This window comes from Aulonocara stuartgranti (assembly GCF_965226115.1).
Source record: "Aulonocara stuartgranti genome assembly, chromosome: 2".
In the NCBI taxonomy this organism is placed as follows: domain Eukaryota; kingdom Metazoa; phylum Chordata; class Actinopteri; order Cichliformes; family Cichlidae; genus Aulonocara; species Aulonocara stuartgranti.
In genome coordinates, this window is record NC_138940.1 from 28,264,190 (window position 1) to 28,289,265 (window position 25,076).

Below are 25,076 nucleotides of genomic sequence, written 5' to 3' on the forward strand. Positions count from 1 at the left end.
AGGTCCTCAAAAACTCCTCCAAACATTACTTTAAAAGAAATTCACTGTTTTATTAGTGTAGTGTACCTGCACTGCTCATCCATCCCATCAGAGTCTCTGCTGATGTCATCACTTGTATAGTATTTGTAGCATGACTGGAGGAAGAGGAAAGAACGTAAATATTTAAAAAAAAAAATAGTGAAAATGGTAGAACTTGTAATAATATGATGAAAATATGTGAAATGTCCATCTCAGAGTCTCTACCTTGCAAATAAGTACTTTGAGCACAGGATGAACAAACACAGAGTTACGCTGGAACTGGTTCACTTGTTTTCCACAGGCAGTGCAGTTTACCTTCTTCTGCAGGGCATCATCTACAGCAAGAAGGAAGAAAAAAAAAAAACATGACTTTCACAATCCACTTCATTTACTTTAAAATCTTATCCAGGTTCACTTTCAACAGTCAACATGACAAATCTGTCTCCCCCCCCCCACGCACGTTAAAAAAAGTCAGCATTCTTTTAGCGGCTGTCCAAGCATATATTAATGTTTTCCTCTGTCTGAGAGAATGACAGAATTCCAATGCCCTCACCCTTACTTTAAAAGTTTAGTTGCCTCTAACCAGTTAAATTACTGTCTCCAGTTATTTAAATGCAAGCTAGGCAGATCTCATGGTAGTTTGAGGTCACGTGCCTGCACTCTGTGGACTGCAGCTGGCAACAGGAGAATCAGGTCTACTGTTGCCAGCTGCACTTTTGGAGTACGAGTCAATCCACTAGACGAGGAACTCACTGAAGAAGCAGCTGATTCCTATCACCTTATTTATTGTCACAATGTACGTTTACTTTTACACCTCTTTTTGTACCACACCTGCCAAAAATCATATTTAATTCTGTAAGAAACACTGTAAACACACATTTTTAATCAGAAATATAATTACCTGTTTTTTTCTGTTTGAAATCCACTCTGAGCTTCATAGCACCTTTGTTTTCATTCCCAGCTGGCCTCATCACTAAAGTGCCTGAAGAACAAAACAGCTCCGTTTGCAACCCAGACATCCACGACATCTTGAATAAAAATTCAGAAATACCTTCGTACAGTTCATACCTTTAGAAACACTCCCCGTGTTATTGTCTGAAGGATTGTCAGAAGTGGCACCTTCACTTTCAGCCGAGGACTCGGATCCATTCTGGTCCGTGTGCTTAGCTACAGAGGTGGGCTTCCTGCAATAAGTCAGGGAATCAACTTTAACATTTCAATCTGCATCATCTCTGCGAGCTATTTTGACCGCATACAAGTGCATAAGCAACAACAAAAGGCTGACACATTTAAGAAATCTGCTCCGCACCTCTTGTTGCGAGAAGAGGAGGGCTTCATAGTTTCTGCTGAGCTACCAGGCTGGCAACGATATAAAATGTGTTTTAATTGCTTGAGAATGAACAAGTTTCAAACATTTAAAAAGTCTAAAACAAACAAACAAAGTGGTGAACTTACCTCCTCTTCCTTTTCCGCCATTTGGTCTAGGTGTGATTCTGAAGCAGCCAGACTCATTTTACCTGAAAAAACATTTACAAAAAAAGTTTGCATTCTGGTACCATATTACATCTGACAGAACAGTCAGAAACTAGAGGGAAAAACACATTTAAAAAAGTACAGCTACATGCATTTACTGTATGAATCTATGTTCACATTCTGCATTTAAACTGAGCTTTTGTCTTTAATTTCAATCTAAACTGTTCATATCTTCTATTGTACCATGGTGCTCTGCTCTGTATAAAGCCCAAGGCTACGTTCACACGTACACGGGTATTTTTGAAAACGGAGATTTTCCGTTTTCGTTTTAAAAAATAATCCCGTCCACACGTAAACGCAGAAATGAACGAAAACGCTGCTAGGAACATGCCAAAGCAACAGGTGGCAATATTTTCCTTACCATGTAGAAATGAAGCCTCGGTGGGAAATAGTAAACAAGGATGGGGCATAGAAGCAGAACCGAGTTGTATGTGTGGAGGGACAGTAACTGTGTGTATATGTAAACATTTAAACACTGCAGAGAGTACAATTAACAGTAACAGTATTGTAGAAATTCATTTCACCGAAACAATAACGTGGCGCACAGTGTGATGTCAAAAAAGGCGCACACCTTTGACGCTGCGTTTTCTGCGTTTTTCTCGTCCACACCTAAATGCAAAAACGGAGTTTTCAAAAATATCCACCCTGGCCGGAGTTTTCAAAAATATCCACCCTGGCCGGAGTTTTTAAAAATCTCCGTTTTCAGTGACCGAAAACGCCGTTTACGTGTGGAAGAAAGGTGCAAACGCATCGAAAAATCTGCGTTTTCAAAAATACCCGGGTACGTGTGGACGTAGCCCAAGACCAACAGCATATCACTACTATAAATATAGAATAACAAGAATATCAACAGCAGCAGACAAAATTATGATACAAAAGACAAACACATTAAATTTTTCTTTAAGGTAAGGTGTCCAGCCCATTGGATGGCTTCAGAAAATATAAAGGAGGGCAAGAATTTTGGACTTTGATTCTGACGTTCCTGCTTAAGGTGACAAAAAAAAAGAAATAACTAAATGTTTTTGCATCTGTCCCAATTTTATAGCTATTGAGAGTTATATCTTGAATAAACTGGAGTTAATTGCATTGTGGTGCTCAAAGTGCCAAAACACCAAAATATGGTCTGTTTACTTCTTTTTTTTTTTCTCCTTTTTTTAAGGATAGTCCCACTCCTTGTTTTACAGTAGTTACTATTTCTTCCCTCCCCCCCCCCACTGTGCATCTACTATGATGAGAGGCTCCAGCTCTTCACACTGTGACAGGATGTACTCTTTCATGTCCTTCAGGTGAAATGTAACGGTTGCTAGGTCTATGCTTTCTGTGGTTGGCGGATGTAGACAAGTACAACAGGAAAAATAAATAGTTCCCACATAAAGCCACTCGCAACAGAGCTTTTCTTTTAATAACTATGGGGTTATTCTTCATGAGTGTATTGAGTGAGGCTTTAAGAAAGGGGAAAGTGGCATTTAGCTTTATGATATTCAGAAAAGGGCCGATGTCTCCAAAAGTGCGCAACTCAGACCAAAACAATCTGTATTTGCTTGATAGGCCAACTGTTTCTCTTACGGCGATTTTATTTATATATTATTTCCAGTACACCACAGCATGAAAACAAAGCTATGCCAACATTTATGTGCACAGTCTTCCGTAAACAAACTCCGACAAAACTGAACTAAATGCAGCTAAATGAGCTCCTGATGACAACAAAAGCCAAACCGCAGGTTTTGCGAGTCCGCACAATCACGTAATTAAATATACCGCTGTGACCTACATGTTTTATAGGCACATCTTTGGAGCATGCCGCTCTGCAGACAGAGCCGCTGCTGTTTATTTTGCCCCTTTTGCGTCATCATAACGTGCTGATTAGATGCTACGAGATGTGGTGAACAATCACCCGGGCTTGCTAGCAGCAGCCGGCCGTACAATTCTTACTCAGTTCTTCCGCGGGAGAAAGAAAAGAGCCCACCTATCTGTATTTGCAGCTTCTTTATCCTCACCGAAGTCTTTCCGGGTTTTGACAAGTCACAAAGTGTCGACTATCAGGGATGCCAAGTTCAGCTCTGGTAATATTAGCCCGTTTACTTCTTTTCACTGCCCCCGTGTTGCCCTGGCAACCTTGCAGTCTCGGCCGTTCACACAAGCTCCAGTGCATGGGCATGCACCGCTGCATGCACAGGCCTTTTTCTCCCTGTGACGATGCCATGACACCAACCCGCGCGCTACCCGCAGACTGGCACTGCCTCGTATAGCATCCCGGCTAGCAACATTTAGCTGGCTCCAATTAACACAACGAAAACTACCACTCAATAAAAAAAATCAATCACATTTAGGATTTTGATCACTTTGACAAACATCCATGTATGCGCATGTGTGCGTCTGAATAAGCGTGTGCGCAAACTTGAGCATTACCGGCCGCGCAGCTAACGGCTGCAACCAAGCTAGCCTAGCTTGCTAACTAGCAAATAGGCTCCTATGGCCCGGCTCGCCGCTAGCGAAGGCAAGCACGGCAATCAATGCAAAACTGACTTGTCTAAACAAACAAGACAAGTGTTCGTACCTACTTCTCGCCGTCGTCATTTCTTGACTGACAAACACGGGTTTTGTCTTTGGCCCAGGCAGCCCAGCTCAGTCGAGCATACAGATTTTCACTAGTGTTAAAGCAAGAAGAAGCAAGAGAAAACCGAAACAACTCCGGTCAGTGGAGACAAAGCAGGGGGACCATCTTGCCGGATGGCTGTGGACGCAGTAAAATGGCGCATCTAGCCTCAATCCTGTGCGGATTCCTATTGGCTGACAGGCTCGTGAGCTTTGGCGCTCTGAATGGTCCAGGCTCTCCGGAGCTGATTGATCCTCCGAGCGAAAGCAAACATTTCCTCCATAAAAAACAAGAGCGGCAGCTGCTTTTGCTGCTGCTCCTGGCTGGGTTGTCATTCCTGTTGAAGCCTATTTACTGATAAAGGTGTACAGCACACAATTTCTATACATCTTTCTCGAGGACGACAGTTCAAGTAAATAAACATGTAGGATCTAAATACACATACCATTGTAAACCTCAAAAGTTTACAATGGAAAGATAATATAAGGCATGTAGCTACAAAAAAGGTGGAAACCACTGTTTAATCTTCAGCAGTAGAACTGACAACTTATATATTATAAAGACATATGACACAATGTTAGAATGTGACAATGTACTAAGTTGAGCTTTACAAGCATCTAATGGTTTAAGTAAATAAACATGACTGTGTTGCACATTTGGTGCAGTCTGTCCTGTTTGACTGTTTAACCATTTATAACCAAGATTCATGCAGACCTTATGGACTCATTTTGAAATCTTGGCTTGGTAAAATCACTGAATAATTCTCATCTTTCAGGAACTACTTGAATGGTTGAGGAGCAAAGTATTGTGAAGTGCACGTGATTGTTTTGTTTCTGTGTTCAGACAGCAGCAGCTTGTGAATGCCTACTGCAATACACTGAATATCCTTAAAGCTGAGTTACTTAACAATACCTAAAGGTGGGGCCCTTTCTCAAAGGATGTCAGCCTCTCCGGTGCAAGGGCACAGCAATAACGAGTAGAAGTGTATAAATGTAAGCGTATTTAAACTGCAAAAAGGTGTGTGCTCGAGCTTCAGCATATATAAAAAAAACATCACATAATAAACCAAAAATGTTGCAGCTATCTCTCAGCTGCACTGGGTGTGATTGGTGGAGGCTGTGACTAATTCTACTAATTCGAGTATTTTTGGCTTACTGTTAATGAAAGCTAAACGCTGTATTAGTTGTAACTAACTTTTAACTAAATAGTTTTAAATAAATAATAATTTAGTTAAAACGAATACAGTAATACACTACTACTGTTGTGTCTAATAATGACATAATTGGAGAGAGGGGAGCAGGGTGTGTGTGTGTCTGTGTGCGTGGGTGAATAAGGGTGTGTGGGGGGGATTACTATACAGAGTAAAACTGACATTAGGGCTATTAGGAGTTTTCTCTATCAGTCACATTTTCCTCTTCCTAATGTGTGTGGGATTGGCTTAAGTTGAAATCTTGACTCAAAATATTTCCCATGTGCCTACACATTACACACCACAGTCTGATATGTCACACATTAATGGCTAGACACTAATACTAATAAAAATACTAATAAATGTTAATAATGCCACTTGCTACCACACGCAAACTCTGCTTGTACATTTAAAGTGCGATAAGTCAAAGTCCCAGTGGTGAAAGTAAAGGGCGCACCAAAGCTGCAGTCTCTGTGGTAAAAATATACCTTAAGGTGTGAATATGGGGGGGTTAGGTTCTTGATTAAACTTTTCAGGAAAGGTAACTTCTTAGTAATCGATGGAGTTCAACTAGTGGAACATGTAATAATCATCACGCCTTATTTGGTGCTTTCCCCCTGTGACGTGGTCATGGGTGAGTTGTATAAGTACCAACAGTAGTAAGACTATCTAGGGAATTTACCTTATTCTACTCAAGCTGACACTTCTAGCTCCGGAGCTCTTTGAAAGACATGAAGAACTTTGGTATTGAGTGTCTTACACTGTTGATGATAGCTGTGATGGTCTATGCAGCACCAATCAACCCGTGTGAAGACAAAAGGCTGAAGCTGAAGCAAATTAGAGAACATGCCAACGTGGCATTAAAAGATCATGTAAGTAAACTTTATGTTTCTCTGTTAGTACGCCATATATTCTTTGTTGATATACTCACATTTTTATCTAATTATCCTTGCAGCTGCCTGACTTCAATGTGCCTAAGATAGAAAAATGTGTGGTAAGTTGAAAATGTTTCATATTTTACTCTTCACGGTGTTCTTTGACCTATATAACAGACAGCGGTTACCACGCGTTTGTTATGTTATGTCATTCAGTTTCATCTCCAGCATGTTGGGCACCGTTGCTTATCACTGTTTTCTCTTTGCAGGAAAAATTCTTCTGCTTAGCTGACAAGGCGCTGAACAAATCTCTGGAAAACAATTCAAATCAGAATCTGGCAACACTTGAGCATTCCCTGCGTGTGTACAGCAAGGTAAAGATGCATATTTCTTTCAATGCATTTGTATGGCAGTAATTCAAAAAACTGACTGTGTTTTAGTAATTAACACAGCAAATCGCTGATGTGGTGATAAAAGATTTGTGTGTGTGTGTGTGTTTAGTTCTGTCTTCAACTAAATTTAATGTTCGAAACATAACTGGTAAACCTGATTTTGTTGCAGGATGAAAACTGTCACCTGCACACGCAAAACCAATATAATATAAAAGACTTTCTGGAGAAAATTGTGCATTGTGTTGACGTCGCCTTGAACAACAAGAGCATCATATGTCCACATCATATTAAATGAAGAGTTATCCCCAAGTTTATTGCAACTGTAAATATATTTATGGACTTATTTAATGACATATTTATTACTTTTTTCACGTTTTCTATTTATATACAAATAAATTAAAACAAAAAGGAGCACTTGTCATTACTTTGATTTTTACACCTATTGATGTGTGTTTGTGTATTTATTACTCATTACTGCCATCAGTGTGTAACGTTTATGGGATAATTATGAACTTCAGCCAGGCATGTTAATGATTTAGACATGTGATCACTGGATTTATAGCCTATCTTTATCTCTTTATTTAAAATTAATGTGTGCATCAGTCACATGCTTCTTACCAATATAAATGATTAAATTATTAAATGTTTTTTAAAACATGTCATTCATAAATAAACAAACAGGGCCTGCCTGAGTAGAGCGTAGGCTTCTTTGTCTGCCTGAGAAAGCGGTCTGTTGATGGTGACCACTTCCCACGCAGGAAAGCAGAAACAGCCCATTTGTAGCACCTCATCCCTCTTTGAGCCACCTCTCTGCAGGGCAACCCCCGGTTCATTTACTGACACAAATACCAGACTTTCACAGTTTGAAAGTCAATAAATAGATGACAATGACTCGGCTATGTGACCCGTTTCACATCACCATGAGGCGCCAGTTGTAACTTTTGATTTGATGCAGTGAATGATGCCTGCCTCTGTGGTTTCCAGCAGGATGTCACACAGATAGCAAGCCCTGCTGCATGGCTGCAATGTAGATCGAGGTTAAACTGGGACGAGCCGGAACCTTCGACTAGTGAGTGAATGTTGAAATCTGCTGTTACATACAAAATGCTTTCTGGCGAGTTAATTTCCTTTGCGCTGAAGCCTAGCGTTGCTTCCAGCTGACGGCATGGCGATAACTCCTCCATCAAATTCAAAAGCAGTGTGCACATCCTTTTATCCCTTTCATCCCCGCTTTGCCCGATGATGTGCAGATTTTTAAGTCAGACAGTGGATCTGTACATGTGTCCCTGAAGTTATTTCATATTAAGAAATGACCTGAAAACAAATTGAATCACTGGAATTTTGTGCTATTGAAATATGGTATTTTAATGGTATTAAAATATGTGGAAATTTAGTGCAGTTTACACTAATGGACTATACTGGACTAGTGTAGAGCAGGATGTGGTGTTTAAGATCACTTTTTGATTAGATCTGTGGTTCTCAAACTGTGGGGCGGACCCCACTGCAAGTGCACTGACAACCATCTATAAATATGATGTAAAAATAATGTGAATAAATATGATTTATTTCTACAAGGAAACATGAGAGTTTGCTGATTCAGTTGCACTGATGACTTTCAGCTTTAAGTCTAAAACAAATTCTCTTATTTTTAATAAGATAGCCGATCATTGTTAGGTGTTGTAGCAAACCTTTTCGGCTTCTGAAATGGGGCGTGTAGTTTTACTCATAAGATTGTACCTTTGATACTGCCTGTGAGCTGGTAAGGAGCTGTGACAGCACATGAAATGCTGAATTCAGACGGTTAAATCCACAAAGAGCAGTAAATCTCAAGGCTGACAACAGAACAGATCAGCTGATCACAGCCTGCACAAAGAATACAAAAGATTCTCACAAATGAAGTTATCGATGGACCATTGTGCTGGGAATGCTCATGCAGATGATCAGGCGTGTGTAACATGTCCGATAATCTTTCATGTGTGGTGCCATCATGAAAAGAGGGATCAAGATCACTTCCACCTGTATTCTGGTTTGTCCCACAGGGGGATCAAAAGAGCAGGGGGCGGTGGGGATCCTTGGTAAATCACACCCTGAAAGTATTTGTGGGTAAAACTGTTCAGTAAAAAGTTGTTTTATGCAAAAGATAAAGAAAAAACAAATATGACATCAATTAGGTTAGTTTAGAAATTCATTCTGAAAGCCAGCTGAGCTGTTTCTGGTGTGGTGGTGTAATCATGATAATCTCTTCTAGTTTCTAACATTTTAATTCTGAAACACAAAGAGCATCCAGAATGTGAGATAAAACATGTGGAATAATTTAATAAATAACACCCCCCCCCCCCAAAAAAAACAAAAACAAAAAAACCCCCCAGTGGTTTAGGGATTGTAAACAGTTGACAGTATGATAATACAGTATGATACCAAATAAAAGCCATTTTGCCTCTACTATAAAACACCATGAAATGAAATCATCTTCACAAAAATTCCTACTAGTGCATTATACTAAGGCATACCATATGCATGTAGTATCTCGTTATAATAATATAACACAGTGTCCTGACATCTGACAATAAAAAGATGACTTTCCTATTTTAGCTATTAGCAGTAAGAGTTGACTGACATGCATGCTCCTATGCTCCTTACCTACAGGAACGAGTATAAAGCAAACTTTTCGTGTATATAATTATTTAAATACTTTAACCTTTTACCCAAATGATTTCTGTGAAATTGCACACGCAATCAGAAATTAATCATAACACATTAATATCCGCACGAGCCACTTAACACAAACCAGTTGGTCACATCGCAGGAAATCAGTTTAGAAGCTCACAGCTCTGTTTCTGTCAGCTTCTGTCAGGATTTAAGACATTTTCAAAAGAGAAATGTATATATTTATGGTTATGGTGCAGCTGAAAAATGTCCCAAAGCAACATAAAAATACCACAATACATATAACAGGTCCTCCAGGCCAAGAAGTCTAAAGTCCTATCACAGGTGCAACTCTTTTACATGTAAAACCGTATGAGTTATTTAAAGTATGCAGATAATCTTTTAGATAGTGTTTGGTCATAAACTGAACCAACAGCTTCTTTCAGGTAACACGAGAGTTGCAGTGCACTGGGGCTCTCCTCTGTGCTGTCATCACTGCAGAAGGGATTCGATCACAGCGTCTGGCTTTGCAGATCTTTTCCTGTGTGGAGATGGGTGTGTGATAAACGTTATCAAGCATTTCAAAGAGCTTTTCAGCCTGCTCAGTTCTCAGAAAAGCAGCATATCATGATATTGACTAACACCATCATGCTTACAGCTCATATCAAACTGCTATAAATACACTAATTATGAAGAGTTGCTAAATGTTTGAGTTCCCAAACGATATTCAGGAACTCAACGCTATATTTAAATTGATCACCCTGTTCTTCACTTGGACTGCATGCACTTCATATTCATGCAGTCGAACTCAAGAACAAAAAAACAAAAAAGATAAAACATAAGTAGAAATGTCACTGATCTACAAGTACACATGGAGATAACCAGCTCACTGTTTAACAAATTATTCTGAACCCTGCATCTAAAGAACCCATTTACACTTGATCTGTTTTTGCATCTAAGCTTAAACTAAAAAAAAAAACAAAAAAAACAATCAGTTTGACCTGATTAGTACTTTAACTCTGCCTCAGTGTAACTACGTGAGGAAGATCTTCCTCTGTGATAACTGCAGCTGGGGTAACAGAAAAATTAAGTAGAAATCAACCATCTCTCTCCATGATAAGCAAGCGCAGGAACGCGATTGCAACAGTCAGCCAGGAGCAATAATCTGATCCAAATTCAGCACTAAGGGAATAAAAAGGCCAACATTAGAAAGAGGTGCAAGTTTGAATTTTGGTGTTGTTGGTTAATGGTAGCTATTAGCTGGCCTGTTAAAAAAAAAAAAAAAAAATTATTGTGGAAGTTTTTTTTTTTCCTTCCTTTTTTAACATTTCGGTCATTCATCTTGCAGACAAGATGCAGTCCAACCCATGCAAACCAAACTGGGTCAAATCACATTCAAGTACATTGTACATTCAAGTTCATATTTGTTAACTAAGAGGAAACAGAAGTGTATTACATACTGCTATGACAAATGTAGATGGGGGAGGAAAATGTGTGTGAACTACACAGGGGACAGGTAGTCAATATTAAAACACAAGGTACTGATTTGTGTAGAAAGCTCTCTACCTTCGCCCCGTCTTGGGACGGCCACTCTTGCTACTTTTAGAGGTCCTGGGCCTCTCTAGTTTCATCAGCGACTGCCGCATACTCTCCTCTGTGTAGGCTAGATACACATGAGACAGATCCACCTCAAATGGCTACAGTGACAAGGAGAAAAGAAAAGAGGTCAGAATTACAATGTAAAGAGAGAAAAAAAATCCACAACATCAATGATTACATAAAAACAACTTTCCACAACTCACATCTTTTTCTTTTTTGTCTGGAGCAGGGGTCTGTTTTCTCATGTTGTTGCCAGTGTAAGCCACACATTTCTAAAAGAGAGACAAATCACCAGAAAGAAGGAGTGAAACTCTTTAAACGGATGCTGATTAGACTGTGCACCAGTGTGTGAATTAGCTGTGCAAAGTGAGCTCACCAGCTGCCACTCTCCAATGTCCTCATTCCAGTGCACATAGTTCTCTATCATCTCCTACAAGCAAAACATGAGAGATTATCAGAAGCACTATCTGGAAGTTGAAGATGAGATATGTTGCATGGTGAGAAAACAGCAAAAGTAACATTTCTTTCTGCTTGTCAAAGAAAAACTGGTCAGCTGACAGTTTTGTAGGCTACTTGGAAGGCCATGCAACCTTCCTGTTTGCCTGCTTCTCAATGAAAATGTTTAATGCTGGTAGATGTTGCTTCCCATGTAAAAATGTAATCGTACAGGAAGCTCATTACTAATGTTTGAGTAAAGAAAGAAGCAGCTTTTCCAGTTTGTACATCTGAGTTTAAATGCATGTATGTCTACTAGATTTTGAATTGCACCACTTTTGAAATCTGTTATCTCTTTTCACATCTACTATGCACATATACACGACTTGGACAAAATACTTGGTAACCTACACACAACACCTACTAGAGCTGCTCGCCCATGGAAACCCATGCCTAGCTAGAGGCACATTAGTTTCTGTGATGTTATTACTGGCAGAGGAGGCTAGGAGCTCTACAGTTACTGGGTCATCAGAGCGTGTCGTGCCCTTTCAGCACTTGACGATCCTGGTCTGTGACGTTAATTGGTCTGCCACATTTTCATAAACCCCTCCAATTCAAGCTCAAAGTCTGCGCTTCAATCACATATTGATGGATTGAAAATTCACTGTTGTGGTGTACAGAGGCAAAGCTACAGAAATTATGTGTTTGTCAAACAAATTACAAACGCAGCTTTTTGTCTTCCTGCTGATGTGCGCACACATACTGTGAAGAGCACTATCGCACAGTCTATGTCTTTTTGTAGGTACTTTGGTAAAAACAAATTTGGCTTGTATATCTGTCACAACATCTCATTCAGCACTACAACATAGCTTTCTAACAACATCGTACTACGCAAACATCCTGTTTTAAATTAGTAGATAAACCTTAATAGCTTCTTCTCCTATGGATGTGTGTTGGCCAAAGTAAAGCTGATTAAATCTGACCCTGTGTTACTCTGTTTGCGGTCTACTCTACAACATCTTGCTTGGATGCTCTTCTTTTAATTTCCTGGAATATATGAAACAAAATTTAAATGTATGTTTGTAGATGTGAAAAATAATTATTTGGTCACAACAGTCACTCTGTTGCTGGTTGGCAAAATTCACAAAGGTCCAGCAGTAACAAATCCTCTCTCTTATTAACAAAGGCACAGATCTTTAGGAAAATGCTATTCATTACTGTCAGTGGCATGTCATTACAACTGACATCTTCCTACAAATACCATTTCCCCATTAATAATCGTTAATACCATATCAGGATTAAAGATTTACAGAAGTTCACTAATAATCAAAACTTTCATTATGTGGATCAAATATGTGGAATTTCTGGAAAAAAAAAACAACAACCAAAAAAGAAACTGAGGGGTTTGTTGCTACTGTGAGACTTTTGGTTGTTTTTTTTAATCATTGTTAAAAATATTGGAAAAAAATATGGAAAGAACAACAATAACAATAGGGTTTTATTTAGAAAATGTGATATTTCTAAGTATATCCTTCAGTTTTTAATATGGCTTTTATTTTGAAAATCTCACACAATCTGATCATCTTGATAACTTCAAATAAATAATTGGCAGCTATAATTATCAAAGCTGACATTTTCAAGCATGTTGGTTAATTCCTGTAAGTAAAAGGAGGGGTCATTCAGCATACAAGACAAAAATTCATGCCTAAAGATTGAAAACTGTGGGCAGGTTAGAGACAATTGTTTTGATTCTAACATCTGACAGTTAATTAGTCCAATTCAGACCTACCATTACTTTGAGTAAGGGCAGATTTTCAAAACAAATTATTAATTAAAAATTATTAAATAATTCAGAACGAGTAAAACACATGCACAAGGTGTCTGAACTGTGTCTCTATGACAAAAGATGTAGAGCAGGGGTAGGCAACCTTTCTGATGACGAGTGCCGTCTAAAATTTCCTCAGAAGTCAGTGTGTCATATGATTGCATTAGCAATAAATTTAATAACGCTCTATATTAACAGTTACACACTATATAGAACCACTTCATAGAATTATATTTGTTTGCAGATGTTTGCAGCTATCAGCGAATAGTTATCAGCTATTTTGAAACAAAAAAAAAAGACACTTTTTATCCATAACAAGAACTCCATAACAGCAAATGAACTGTACAACAGAAAATGCTATTTCCTCACAACAATGATAAGAAAAATAAACTGAGCCAATATGGCATGTTTGTTAATACAGGGATACACATGTTAATGTGATCTCTGGTCTCCCACTCAGAGACACAGGTCTTCAAGTGTCCAGCATTCAGACGGCTACCTGAGGACACTCTTCATGTGAGAGAAAATCTGCTCACACAGACATGCAGAGCCAAATACTGTCAATAAGGCCTCTGCAATGTTTTGAAGACAGTTAAACTTGTCAGGTAGTGATGTCCAGCAGGTGAAAATGCAGCTCCATGAACACGCACAGCTGTGGATTCCAGCTGCTTCGATGTTGCATTAACTGGCATTAACTCAGCCAGTTAATGCAAGACAAATCCAGCTGCTCATTAAAGCTTTCTGGTGTGATCAGAAAATAAAACATTGGTCCATACACCTGAAAGTCCCAAAAACGAGTCTGTATCCGTGTATTTCCATGGTGCTGATGCTGTGCTGAGCGGAAAGCTCCTGAAGCTTTTGAAGTGTCGGAATGTGGAAAGCTAACAACATCCCTCTCACCAGTAGGCTAAGTTATTTTTAGCCAATTACAAGTTGAATCTGGTAGTTGGGGTTGTTAGCTAAGATACCGTCATTAAGAAGTGGCACAACTAATATGTCTATGCAGCTCATTTCTGATGTGCACCGCTGGCGCGACCATTTATTTTTTAATGCATCTTCTCAGATTAATTCACTGCGTGTCTTGCCCAGGGCTGGACTGGGACAAAAAAAAAAACAAAAACAAAAAAACAGCCCAGGCATTTTGACTAGAGACCGGCCCACCAGGTATTAAAGCTATAAAGCCTTTGAATGAAAACAAATGCTGTTGTGACAGTGATGTACAATCTTGTTGGTATATGTATGATTTCTATACATTTTACGTCAGATAAAAACTTTGGTTGTAAGCTTCAGATAATTATTTAATAACAGCCAGACATTTTAAATGAGAATAAGAAAGTTTTTCTTTGTGCCCCACCTTTCCCTGTAAATGCCCTGCCTGGCCCCCTAGCAAAACTTTGCTAGACCCGCCCCTGCACAGTTACCAACTGTCAGTTACATAGAAAAGGATGCTGGTGTTATTTGTCTCTCAGAAACAGTTCATAACTTCCCTTCAACTCATTCATGTCACCTAAAAGGTAAACCTGTTTCTCCATCACCTGTTCAGCTCTGATGATTCAGTAAGAACATCTCCTGGTTTCATCTTCATGTTTCCCTCTCACCACATATCCAAACCGACATCATGACCAGCAGCTTTTACGGCTGTGGCTCCAGCAAACATCAGCTGATACTAGAAATTAATATTAAATAAATTCTAACAACAGCTGATCAAGCTTGAACATGCTGCTGTTGTTTAGCGCGAAATCCAGCGGTTTCCTCTTTCTGGCGCAAAGTGGGCGATAAACAAACAAGAGAGAAAAGCCGATCAGCTGCTCATTGATCAGTTTCATGATTGAAGTAGCAACAGGAGAGGGAGGGGAGAGAATGAGAGGAGAAGATGCAGCTGACAGCATAAAGATAGAAAAACTCCAGCTTTGTGCCTTTTTCACTGTAGCTGAAGTACAGGACAAACTGTGTTCCTTTTCAGCTGAATACGAAACGCGTAATATTTTCTCTGAACACAGGACGATTCCGTCTTTTTATGGGATGGTTGGCAACTCTACTAACTAACCGTATGAATAAAATAAAGTTCACTATCAGTAACATCAAAGCACCCACCCAGCTGTATAGAAACTCTGTCGTGCTAGCTAGTACGCAGTACGAGTTATTGTAACTGACTGTAAAAAGTCAGCACAACGAAAATAAACTCCACCTAAACTTGGTTTATATCTGACCCAGATAGACTGCAAGTCATAACTTCTTACCTAAAGTTCAGTTCACCTGACACTCGGACCGGCCCCGCCTCTGGTCTCTCCTGTTGCCTCCCCTTTCTCTCATCCACCTGCTGGCCACCACTTGCTAATATTACTGAATCTGTGGAAGCTACGCCATATCCACCACCAAAAACTGAGTTATTTTTACACACCGGCCAGCATCTGGCCAATCTACTACCTTTCATTGTTTATACCGTTACAAAAACAAACAAACAAAAAAAAAAAATCATCGGCCCACCGAACAAATGCCCGGTATGCCCGATGGCCAGTCCAGCTATGGTCGTGCCATCACTTAACCCTGGCACGGGTGCCTAGGGTTGCCGACCCCTGATGTAGAGGAAGCAGAAGTAAAACAACAATAAATAAAGCCAACAACAATATAAAAACAACCCCACTCAATTCATGTCAGATTTAGATGATGTATGCTTAATGTGTGTATGTTTAAATAACAGGTAAATACAAGTATCAGATTAGCCTTGTAACTAAAGATGTCTAATATTACAGTACTTCTACTGTCATTGCGTTATCTGGACTTCTCTTAAAAGCCCACACATGCGCACGCACGCACGCACACACACCTGGTATTCCTGGGGAATAAAGTTGTCTATGATGAGCATCTGGAGCCGGAGTTCTCGGCTCAGCTGGCGGATATTCTCGAGGAGGCCTTCGATTTCTCTGTGATGCTCTTGCTGCAGATCTGCCATCTAACCGATGAAAAACAACAATGCTAGCGGATCAGTTTCTGCTAAACTGATAATACATCTAGCCACAAAGAGCTATTTGATTAAATCTGAATATACATGCTGCATACACAATTAATAATAGCAATACTTTAGTGTCTCATAATGGTCACCCTTCTGTCCCGACAGGGAACAAGTCAAAGAATAATGATCATTTATGGTGCAACCCTTTGTTAAACTTACTTCAGATTTGGCAGCCATCAGCATGGTCCATACTTTCTTCAGCTTCTTGGTCTTTCCTTGAGCCTCTTCCTGCAGGCTAGTATACTTCTCTTCTATATCCAAACGTTCTTGCTGTTTTAAGAGGGACGAGGTTTGTGATTATGCACAATCAAGGTACTTTTGCAAGCTTTTGTTTGGGTTTACAAAAATATATTGTGTGTATGGTAAAGGACATTATACCATCGAGCTGCAAGCAGGAACAGCCACAAATAAACAGCAAAAAATCAAAATATCACTTTTAATAATAATAATAAGAAAAAAATAAAGCTTTCAAATATCTTTAATTCAGACATTAAACTAAAAGGACATGAGTTTCAACTTTTATCTGAACATCGATCATAATCAATTTGCACATGAAAGTGTGTAGTATTAACTTCTAACCATATTTCCAACCACAGTGATGCAATAATTTCTCTAAAAAACAAGCAATGTAACTGTCAGCATATCCTGTCATCTCAGTGAAGCACGACAGGATAATGGTTAGCTATGAGTGGCAAAAGAGTCGCAATTTTTTGAAGCAAAATGTTGCCCAAAAATAAACAAAAAAACTAAAACAAATTGTAAAACTATTAATTTAGCTGGGTTTTTTTAAACCACTGGTCAGCAAGCAAACAAAACATACATACATGAGATATTCTCTCCAGGGTAGCTGACAGATATGGGTTACAGGTTTAATTTCCGAATGTATGTGTTGCTTTATTGTGGTTACAATGTGGTACAACAGGTAAAGAAGAATTTCCCAAGTGGTAATGCTGATTCATTATTGTGACATTACCGTCAACAGCGTGACTATCAGCTGCCAAACTTAGGAAAGGATGAGATAATGCGTGGATTCAGTGACGTTATTTATCCGTACCTCTTTTTCCTCCAGTTCCTTCCGCAGCTGCTCTGCTCTCTTGCGACGCTCTTCGAGTTCATTGTTGGACTCCTCCAAAAGCTTCTCCTGCTCCTCAGCTTTGGCCAAGAGGTCCACCCCACCCACAATCACCTTCTTTTCTAAAGCCGACAATTTCTCTAGCAGGAGGTGATGCTCCTGCCTGACATTTTAAAAGGCCCACCAATTACCAAAATTAGCAAATACCACAAATGATTTTTAATCAAAAATAGAATTTATTTTCTCTTTATTGACTCACTGGGCTTTAAGAAGGTCCTTCTCCCTCTTCTCAAGCTCTGCTCTTGCCTTGTTCCTCTCCTCCTCCTCCATGTCTAGCTTGGCCTCCAAAGCCTTTCTTTCCTCTTCAATCTTTGCCTGCATCTCCACCATCTTGTCTGGGGAAACCTTCTTCCTTCCTGAACAGACACACATAGGACAGCAAAGAGCCTTAGTGGTTGTTTAACAAGCACTTGTCACTGTATAGGTATTGGATCATTTAAAGGCAGATTCATTCCTCTTTAACAATCAGCATTAGTATTATTTAATCTGTGCAGTTTCTGAGCAAACCTGTTGGTCTTCTGAATGAGTCCTTATAAAGGGAATGCTAGTAGGATCCATGTGCATATGTTTCTAGCTTGCTAGTGCACAGTATTAAATAATCAAAGTTAGTATATGCAAAACCTATGAATAAGGGAAACTATAAGAAATGCGAGGATGATATGGTGCTTATGAAAAGAGTAAGTATTAAGGGTGGCAGTCAGACAATGGACAAACAGAAAAATGCTAGCAGTGCTTATACAATCAGCAGTTATCCAATCGGTTAGTGAAAAGCTACTAAAGCACGTGTTGGCAATCTTGATCATTTTAAGTGAGCAAAAAACATTGTTTGTAAAGGACAGTTTGACCATGTAGACTCTTACACCAACCTCTTTCTTCTTCAATTAAGAGGTGTATAGCAAGTCAGACAGGCATCATTTGCACCAAAAGGAGGAGAAAGAAAGAGCAACACATTACAGAGTGATTCGGAAAGTCTTACATCTCTATAAATTGAAACAAAATTATTTATATATATATATATATATATATATATAAATAAAAATGCTGATGAGATGAGAGGCATCTTTTAGTGATGCCAGTCATAAGACACACAGGAAAGAAAAAAAAACCCATAATGAAACATAATGTGGGTGAATTAGGTCTTAAAGAAATCACAATTTGAGCAGGTATAAAGTGAGGATATTGAACTGTCATGCACAAAAACTGATCATTCGGGTCATCTGTAAAGAAGAATAATAGAAAATATTCTTCAGATAACATCAACCTTTCACAAAGAGTTGTCCAGCTGGGCAGATACCCCAAATTAATGGACTGAGTGGATTCAGGAATCTGCAGCATGAGCACCTTCATTCAACGGACAAACTTGCAATCAGTTTTATGGAAACCCTAACAAGGCCTGGGAGATGACAATGAAGGTGTGTGGAGCAGTCGGGAAGCGGGATTACGCTGTGAGCCTACAGGAGTGGCAGTGTGTCAAGGATAGTACAAAGCCCCTTTTCACACATGTCCTGTAATTCACAAACACAATGTAGAATTACCAAACTAGGATCAACACCCCAAAAGATTGCATGCTTCCTTGTAATCCAGCAATGCAATCCTGATGCTAATTGTAAATATAATAACAAAAGAAAAAATAAAGGGGTTTAAGGCTTTCTCCATTACATCAACTGATCAAGGCTTTTAACAAACAAAGAGGACATTAAAAATATATATGAATTTTCACTAAAAATAGTGAAAATTGAGAAAATCTTCAGAACCCAGACAACTGCAATAACCACAGTGAAAAATAGTAACAGGTAACTAGGTAAGCTGACCACTAAAGAGGAAATGCAGCAAATTACTTGAGTCATTGACGGGACATCGAGGCCTTAGGAAATCCCCTAAAGAAAACCACCTACATCCACGGCATGAAGAAAAAAAAATTCTGTCTTTATTAGACATGAGGTTGGTATTCAGCTTTCATTCATGCTCTTTTACAGAGCATAACAAGAAAAACTATAAACAGCATACAAGCCATCGTTTAATCTTTATTTTAATCCCCATTCGAAGAGTTGCAACAAGCTAATTAGGAAATACGGAGGGCAAAAAACTTTAAAAAACTAGAAATATAGACTATATAATTACGGATCATATTTACTTTACTGTGAAACTGCTTAGGAGCATCTGTCTAAAAAGGTTACATTGTTTGGGGAAACTAAAATGGGAACAAGACTTGTCAAAGAACTGCGTCTAGTATTCATGAAAGCAAACAGCCAATAAAGCGCAAAAGTACACGGCACAGCAAATGTATCTGTCTCATGTGTGAAAAGGGCTTAAATTTGTAGGCAGGTGGGTTGGTGAGCAGAGTGCTGCTCTAACTCACTATTCTGAGGTTTGTCCTCAGTGGACAGTGGCACTGCGGAGGTGCAGTCACAATTTGAACTGATGTTGTCTGTAAAGGAAAAGAGGAAGTACTATACCCAACAAAGCCCACAATGAGAAATAAAAAAAGAGAGATAAGGTCTAGCAGCGTTTGTTTTGCAGTTTGCGGGTATATCAACTGCAGCTCTGTAATGTGCACATATGCATATAAACAAACATAGCAGACGAGCTTACTCACAGCATACGGACAGTTTGGCTGCTATTAATTTAGAATAGCTTCATACTATATCAAGTAGAAAAGTCCCAACTGAAAAATATGCACACACATCAATTTGAGATAAAAAAAAAAAAAAAAAAATAGAACAAAGCATCAAGAAAACATCCAGCACTGCAACACATACCGAATTCATGAGTATTTAACACCTACTTTTTAAAAAAAGAAGGTGAGAATACCAGGGAAACTAAGAGGTCTTATGTTTAAGGAAGACTGTGAACATTCAAGCAGCATCAAAGCAACCTCAGTGCTGACTCATAATAGAATGATGACAGTGATAAGGCCTAAAACATCTCTTATGCAGAGCATCACTGTAAGCAGATTTAAGGTTGAACGATCTATGTGCTCATTCACAACTGTTTTTACCTCTTCTTCTCCTTCGACCATCTCCTGCCACCCCTCCTTCATCGTCACCTTCATCCATCTCCTCTGATGCACTGCCATCAGAGCCAGAGATCTCTTCACCTAGATGCGTCACAAAGTGGCATTTCACAAAGACGTGGCGTTAAAAATTATATGCAAATCAAAAAGTGCAATGATTTCTTCAAGCTCTGGTTTTTTACCTTCTTCCAGCTTTTTCTTGAGCTCCTCGATCTCTTTCTGAAACTGACGCAGCAGGGCATCTTTAGGATCCTCGTTGATCCTGGCTTTGTTTTTGATGTTTTTAGCCCTATTGGCATAGCGAAGGGTACTGATGGTCTCATCATAGTTGTAGTCTGCAGGTCCTATATTTGCACACTGGAGGGAATTAAAGTGTTGCATTTAAAGAAGTGAGGCAAAAACTTTCAATTCAACATTTAAAATACTGTAAAAGTCCCCCTCAATTTAAGGGTTAGTTGGCTTTTTAGTTAGGTCAGGAGTTAGTTGTTTTGTGGTGTTACAGCAAAACAGATCACCCAAAGTATTTTTCAAAAACACATCTATGGTTTAAGCAAGAATTCAAGGTTTCTCTAATTATAATAAATCCTTCCATCCTTGCAAAGACAACAGCACGCTGCTTCCCAAATTTAGCAGTACCATCATTGTTTTGGAGTTTCCACCGAGTGAATCCTGGAGTAGTCGGGTCAGTTTTGAGTTCCTGTAGGGAACGTGAGTGCTCTTGCCATCCACCAGGGCTGAGATGACATTACCCAGCGTGGAGAGAGACAGATTTATCTTTGTTGCTTCCTTTAAACGCTGACCTGTGGCTCCAGTCTTGCCCTGTCTTTCTGAGCCCTGTAAGTAGTGAAAGTCTATATTTAATTAATGGCAGTGAGGTATAACATGGACTGTAAGAATATAGTACATACACCCAATATCAATATCATCTCCTTTAGTTTAGTAGTACAAGAGTACATACCGCAAGGTCAACCAGATGAAGTTTTCCCATGCGCACATGCTGGTTGCCGTCTACGCCCTTCTCGCTGCACTCGATGGTGATGGTAAAAATAGCATGAGAGCGCGAGCTATGTTCATTCATGTTTGTGGCTCCAACAGACCCTAAAAATACCACAATAGGGTTTGACCAGACAATATAATTACGGTGATTGATTCAGTAACATTAAAACAGAACCTGAAATTAAAACTTTGAAAATGTTATTTTTGCATATTTCCCCATTTACTCTTTAGCAGTCACCATTTTCCATTTACTACAAGTAGGGTGAGAGCCTTTTACTCTGACGTGTGGTTTTTTTTTTTTTAATCACAAGAGATAAATATCTCAGTTAGGAGGAATGAAGATCAGCATTTAGCTTTGTGGCATCTATTTCACTTTCAGTACTGCCTGTGTTCTGCTTACGGTTTTTGTGGCCCAGTGTCATGATCCTGTCCATGTCATCAGCATTGTTCACGACGTAACCAGACAGGTCTTTTATGTACACGCCAACATCTGGTCTTTCTTTCACCTGTCATAAAAAAAAAAAATCAACACCATAATGTTGAAAAGCTGCTGTCAGAAATACACTAGCAAAACACTGAACATAATCAAATTAATTTAGCCATCTTCTGGAAGGTTTCAGTTCAATTCAATTCTATTTAAAAATCACAACAGTCGCCTCAAGGCACTTTATATTGCAAGGTATAGACCGTGCAATAATATACTATAGTCATATATGGATAAGACTATAGTGTCCTTAATGCCAACTTTATCCGAACCGCTTTGTTAAAAGTTACTCATTGTAAATGCAGTGTTACCTCTAGCCTCTGCAGCTGGTCCTTTCCCAACAAATCCCGCACCTCTTCGTTGTAAATCTCCAGGTATGAAACACGAACTAAAAACCTGTGGAAGGTAAGTGCAAATCAGACACTCACTAAGACTTCAAACTGTAAATTGTAAATATTTTACCTGTAACAGTTTAGGTCAAAACCTTTAAGAGCTCTGTTTAGAGCCCTTAAAGGTTTGGAGCCTTTAAATAATTTGAATTTAAAAAAATCGCCTGAGCCAAGGTGTGAAACTGGGTGTGGCTCAGGCGATTAGAGGATCATCAGGGGGTCCTTTTGTCCCTCTGTGGGGGGTTACTCCCACTAGGTTATATCTGGGACTCTCCACCATTTGACCTTAGAACTGAAGAAGCTTCTCGGATGAGAGGTGAAACGTCTTCAAGCAACTTAAAGAAGTCCAGACGCTTTTCTTTGCAAGCTCCTTTGATCAACACTTGAGGATAAACATCGCACTTCACCAAAGACTGAGTTTATGTGAAGCCAGTTACAGACATCCTCATTACACCTTTGACATACACTACTGTGGCTTCTTGACAGCCACAATTTATAACAAGGCTTCAGCTAACCATAAATGGATCAAATGAAAGGGCAGTTGAATCTCTTAGGTTGTGTGTCAGGTCTATACTAGTTGCCAGGTTTTTGGCTAACAGCTGTTTGGGAATCACCTTGCTGGTGCAAAAATACTATTTTATGCCTGTCAAACAGTGTTATCTTTGGCTTTTGCGTAGACTAAAGAAATGGAAACAAACTATGCATTTTAGTGACAATGCTGCTACTAACAAAAGTCCTAAAGATGAAACTTGTTCTTTGCCAAGTTGTCTGCAATTGACTGGATCAATTGTGTGTAACTGATTGTGGTCTTACCTTGTGTCACCCTCTGCCTTGGCAATGTGCCCAAAAATATGAGCAAAGGAATTTGGGATTATCCCTCTGAGCCCTGGCACCGCTCTCACACCCTCCATTGTGAAAGTTTTTCCTGTGCCAGTCTGCCCATATGCAAAGATTGTGCCTGAAATAGACAGAAGAAAATAAAAATCATTACTTCAAATAATGCATGTGGAAAATAAGAAAGAAGAAAAAAATGCAAAGTTTACAATCCAATAAAGAGAACAGCAATGGTTTCTTAATTTGAAAAAGCAATGTGTGTAGTCGCATTAAATATACCATTGTAACCCTCTAACACTGAGTCAATGATGGGGCGGGCTGTGAGATTGTAGACATCCAGCTGTTTACTGTCAGGACCAAAAACAGTGTCAAAAGTAAAGGTCTTGGGAGGTTCGTGGGGGGTCTCCAGCTTGTTGACTGTGATGGTCCCACGCATCTCATCCACTATGACGGCCTGTTTGTGGCCCATCGTCGTCTCTTTCTGGTTGAGGGGACGACATCTCACCACGACCTTAACGTTATCGCTGACCTCCTGCTTCTCAACCTTATGGCTCTGAAAAAAAAAGGACCACAATACCATAATAAAGACAGTTATTTCTAGTACGTAGCAATAACTTTTATTTTACGAACATGGATATAAGGGCAGAGCTGTCAGGTCGATTCAGTGGAGCTAGTTTATTAGTTTGGACTAAATCTGAGGGTAACATTTGTAGAAGCTAGCTAACGGTGAGGTTATGCTTGAGTTACCTGCTTTGCATTTGCCGCTAGCTTTTTTTGCTATGCAAAAATACGCTTGGACTAGTAACATAAATGACAATGCTAGCTAGCAAGCACCACTCAAGAACACCAAATCTGAGGTGACACGCAAAACCCAACGTCGGAAGAATGAGTCTGCGGGGTTTTTTGTATCCTACAGCAACAACAACGGCTAGGTTAGCTGTGCTAACCGGTTAGCATCACATCAGCAGAGGAAGGGAGGAACCCAGTTTGCAAACAAAACAAAAATGCAAACATGCGTGGGGACTTACCGGCATAGTGATAAGGCCGAAATGCAATTACAGTGCACGTGTAGTAACAGTAAAATATTTTCAAGCCTTTGTTCATTTGACTCTACGTTATCCGAAGCATTAAAATACCAAAGCTATGCCCATATTACCAGAATCTCACAACCGATCGCTTGTTGTTAGGTCTGCTTGCGCATGCGCTAACCGGTCGTCACTGGCTCAGTCAGCTGCAGTTTAATATTAAATGACATCGAGAATTTAATGTTACGGAGACAAGTACAGGTGGAAAGTATTGGGAAATATTTTGTTATAGAGTGATTCACTACACACACACACACACACACACACACACACACACACACGTCTTCATATCTTTGAATAATACCATCTGCTTGCCCAGCAATGTTCCCTCTAATTTTTCATGTGTCTAAGCGAACACACAAACTCCCTGAGAGGACACTTGGATCACTGTGAGCAACAGCAGACGTGTGCACTGTGGTCACGCCAGCATCGAATCCATCCAAGTTACATGGTTTATTAAAATAATCAAATTACAACATTTACGTTAGACTATACTTTAACCCACTTACAATGAAAATTTAAAAAAAAATATTGTTCATGACCTGTGCAGTTTGTTAACACTATTGGAAGTAAAAATAATAATAACTTGTACTCCAATTTTGAAAACACAACTTTCTTTTTTTTTTTTTTTTTTTTTATAAAGCTCTGACTTGTATTATGAGTATGAGTCTGTGGTCTGGGAGAGAGTCCTGTAACTCTCTGTCTGCAAAATACAGTATATAATGACCAATGTTGGGCAATTATTTATATAGTTACTTCTTCAAAAAAGTAAAAAGTTTTTTGCAGCTGTTTACCTAAAAAGCATCCAAGGCAGTTTTTTAAATAAACATTTCAAACTATTTACAGAACAATCATCTGTTCTGCATCAAATTTGATGCCACACAAATTATTTGTGCCACTCCAAAAAATAATTTCTGTCCACTATGAGATAAAGGAGAACAACAGCCTGATACCTGCAGGCCTGACAACAGGAGATGTATCACTCCTGTAACACCTGTAACATTCAGCAGTCGCCTCATTGT

The 25,076-nt window shown here is 39.3% G+C and overlaps 3 protein-coding genes across 8 annotated transcripts in view; 1 reads left to right on the forward strand and 2 right to left on the reverse strand.

The window, feature by feature from the left end:
- Positions 1-4,394, reverse strand: part of atrx (ATRX chromatin remodeler) — a 36,325-nt gene extending 31,931 nt beyond the window's left edge. Inside the window, exons 1-7 of one of the 3 annotated variants that reach the window (XM_082554255.1) lie at positions 4,113-4,394; positions 1,474-1,535; positions 1,328-1,377; positions 1,087-1,202; positions 920-1,000; positions 244-353; positions 67-134 (exon numbers count right to left, since the gene is read on the reverse strand). In XM_082554255.1, the coding sequence (XP_082410381.1) occupies positions 67-134; positions 244-353; positions 920-1,000; positions 1,087-1,202; positions 1,328-1,377; positions 1,474-1,535; positions 4,113-4,128 (503 nt within the window). In that variant the 5' untranslated portion in view covers positions 4,129-4,394. Of the gene's footprint in view, positions 1-66; positions 135-243; positions 354-919; positions 1,001-1,086; positions 1,203-1,327; positions 1,378-1,473; positions 1,536-3,548; positions 3,716-4,108 lie in introns of those variants that run through there. The other 2 variants (XM_082554256.1, XM_082554257.1) reach the window with 2 other exon arrangements.
- Positions 4,395-5,974: 1,580 nt separating this feature from the next.
- Positions 5,975-6,981, forward strand: LOC309691498 (uncharacterized protein). Its single transcript, XM_082509180.1, has 4 exons — positions 5,975-6,208; positions 6,292-6,330; positions 6,481-6,585; positions 6,773-6,981. Exons 1-4 carry the CDS (start codon positions 6,068-6,070, stop codon positions 6,896-6,898), a joined length of 411 nt encoding a protein of 136 aa, XP_082365306.1. The 5' UTR covers positions 5,975-6,067; the 3' UTR covers positions 6,899-6,981.
- A 1,789-nt stretch (positions 6,982-8,770) lies between these two features.
- Positions 8,771-24,190, reverse strand: kif3a (kinesin family member 3A). 4 transcript variants are annotated; one of them, XM_082555260.1, is made up of 18 exons: positions 23,998-24,190; positions 23,249-23,522; positions 22,949-23,093; positions 22,058-22,142; positions 21,663-21,768; positions 21,225-21,364; positions 20,903-21,100; positions 20,449-20,623; positions 20,252-20,350; positions 19,613-19,681; positions 17,453-17,609; positions 17,176-17,356; positions 16,281-16,391; positions 15,936-16,061; positions 11,225-11,278; positions 11,052-11,120; positions 10,816-10,946; positions 8,771-9,790 (listed from the first exon to the last, which is right to left on the reverse strand). In XM_082555260.1, exons 1-18 carry the CDS (start codon positions 24,001-24,003, stop codon positions 9,742-9,744), a joined length of 2,175 nt encoding a protein of 724 aa, XP_082411386.1. In that variant the 5' UTR covers positions 24,004-24,190; the 3' UTR covers positions 8,771-9,741. The 4 variants fall into 4 exon arrangements, with proteins under 4 accessions (XP_082411386.1, XP_082411389.1, XP_082411387.1 ...); XM_082555263.1 differs by lacking the exon at positions 23,998-24,190 and adding an exon at positions 23,717-23,929; XM_082555261.1 differs by lacking the exon at positions 19,613-19,681 and having other exon boundaries at positions 20,243-20,350.
- Positions 24,191-25,076: the final 886 nt, after the last annotated feature.

Excerpts from the sequence above, each read along its gene's own strand:
- LOC309691498 (XM_082509180.1), top strand. The coding sequence starts at position 6,068 with ATGAAGAACTTTGGTATTGAGTGTCTTACACTGTTGATGATAGCTGTG. Across the intron at positions 6,331-6,480 it reads CTAAGATAGAAAAATGTGTG|GAAAAATTCTTCTGCTTAGC; the intron begins GTAAGTTGAAAA and ends TTCTCTTTGCAG. Across the intron at positions 6,586-6,772 it reads CCCTGCGTGTGTACAGCAAG|GATGAAAACTGTCACCTGCA; the intron begins GTAAAGATGCAT and ends ATTTTGTTGCAG.
- kif3a (XM_082555260.1), bottom strand. Across the intron at positions 20,624-20,902 it reads GAAACTCCAAAACAATGATG|TGTGCAAATATAGGACCTGC; the intron begins GTACTGCTAAAT and ends AATTCCCTCCAG. Across the intron at positions 16,392-17,175 it reads AGGAACTGGAGGAAAAAGAG|CAAGAACGTTTGGATATAGA; the intron begins GTACGGATAAAT and ends CTCTTAAAACAG.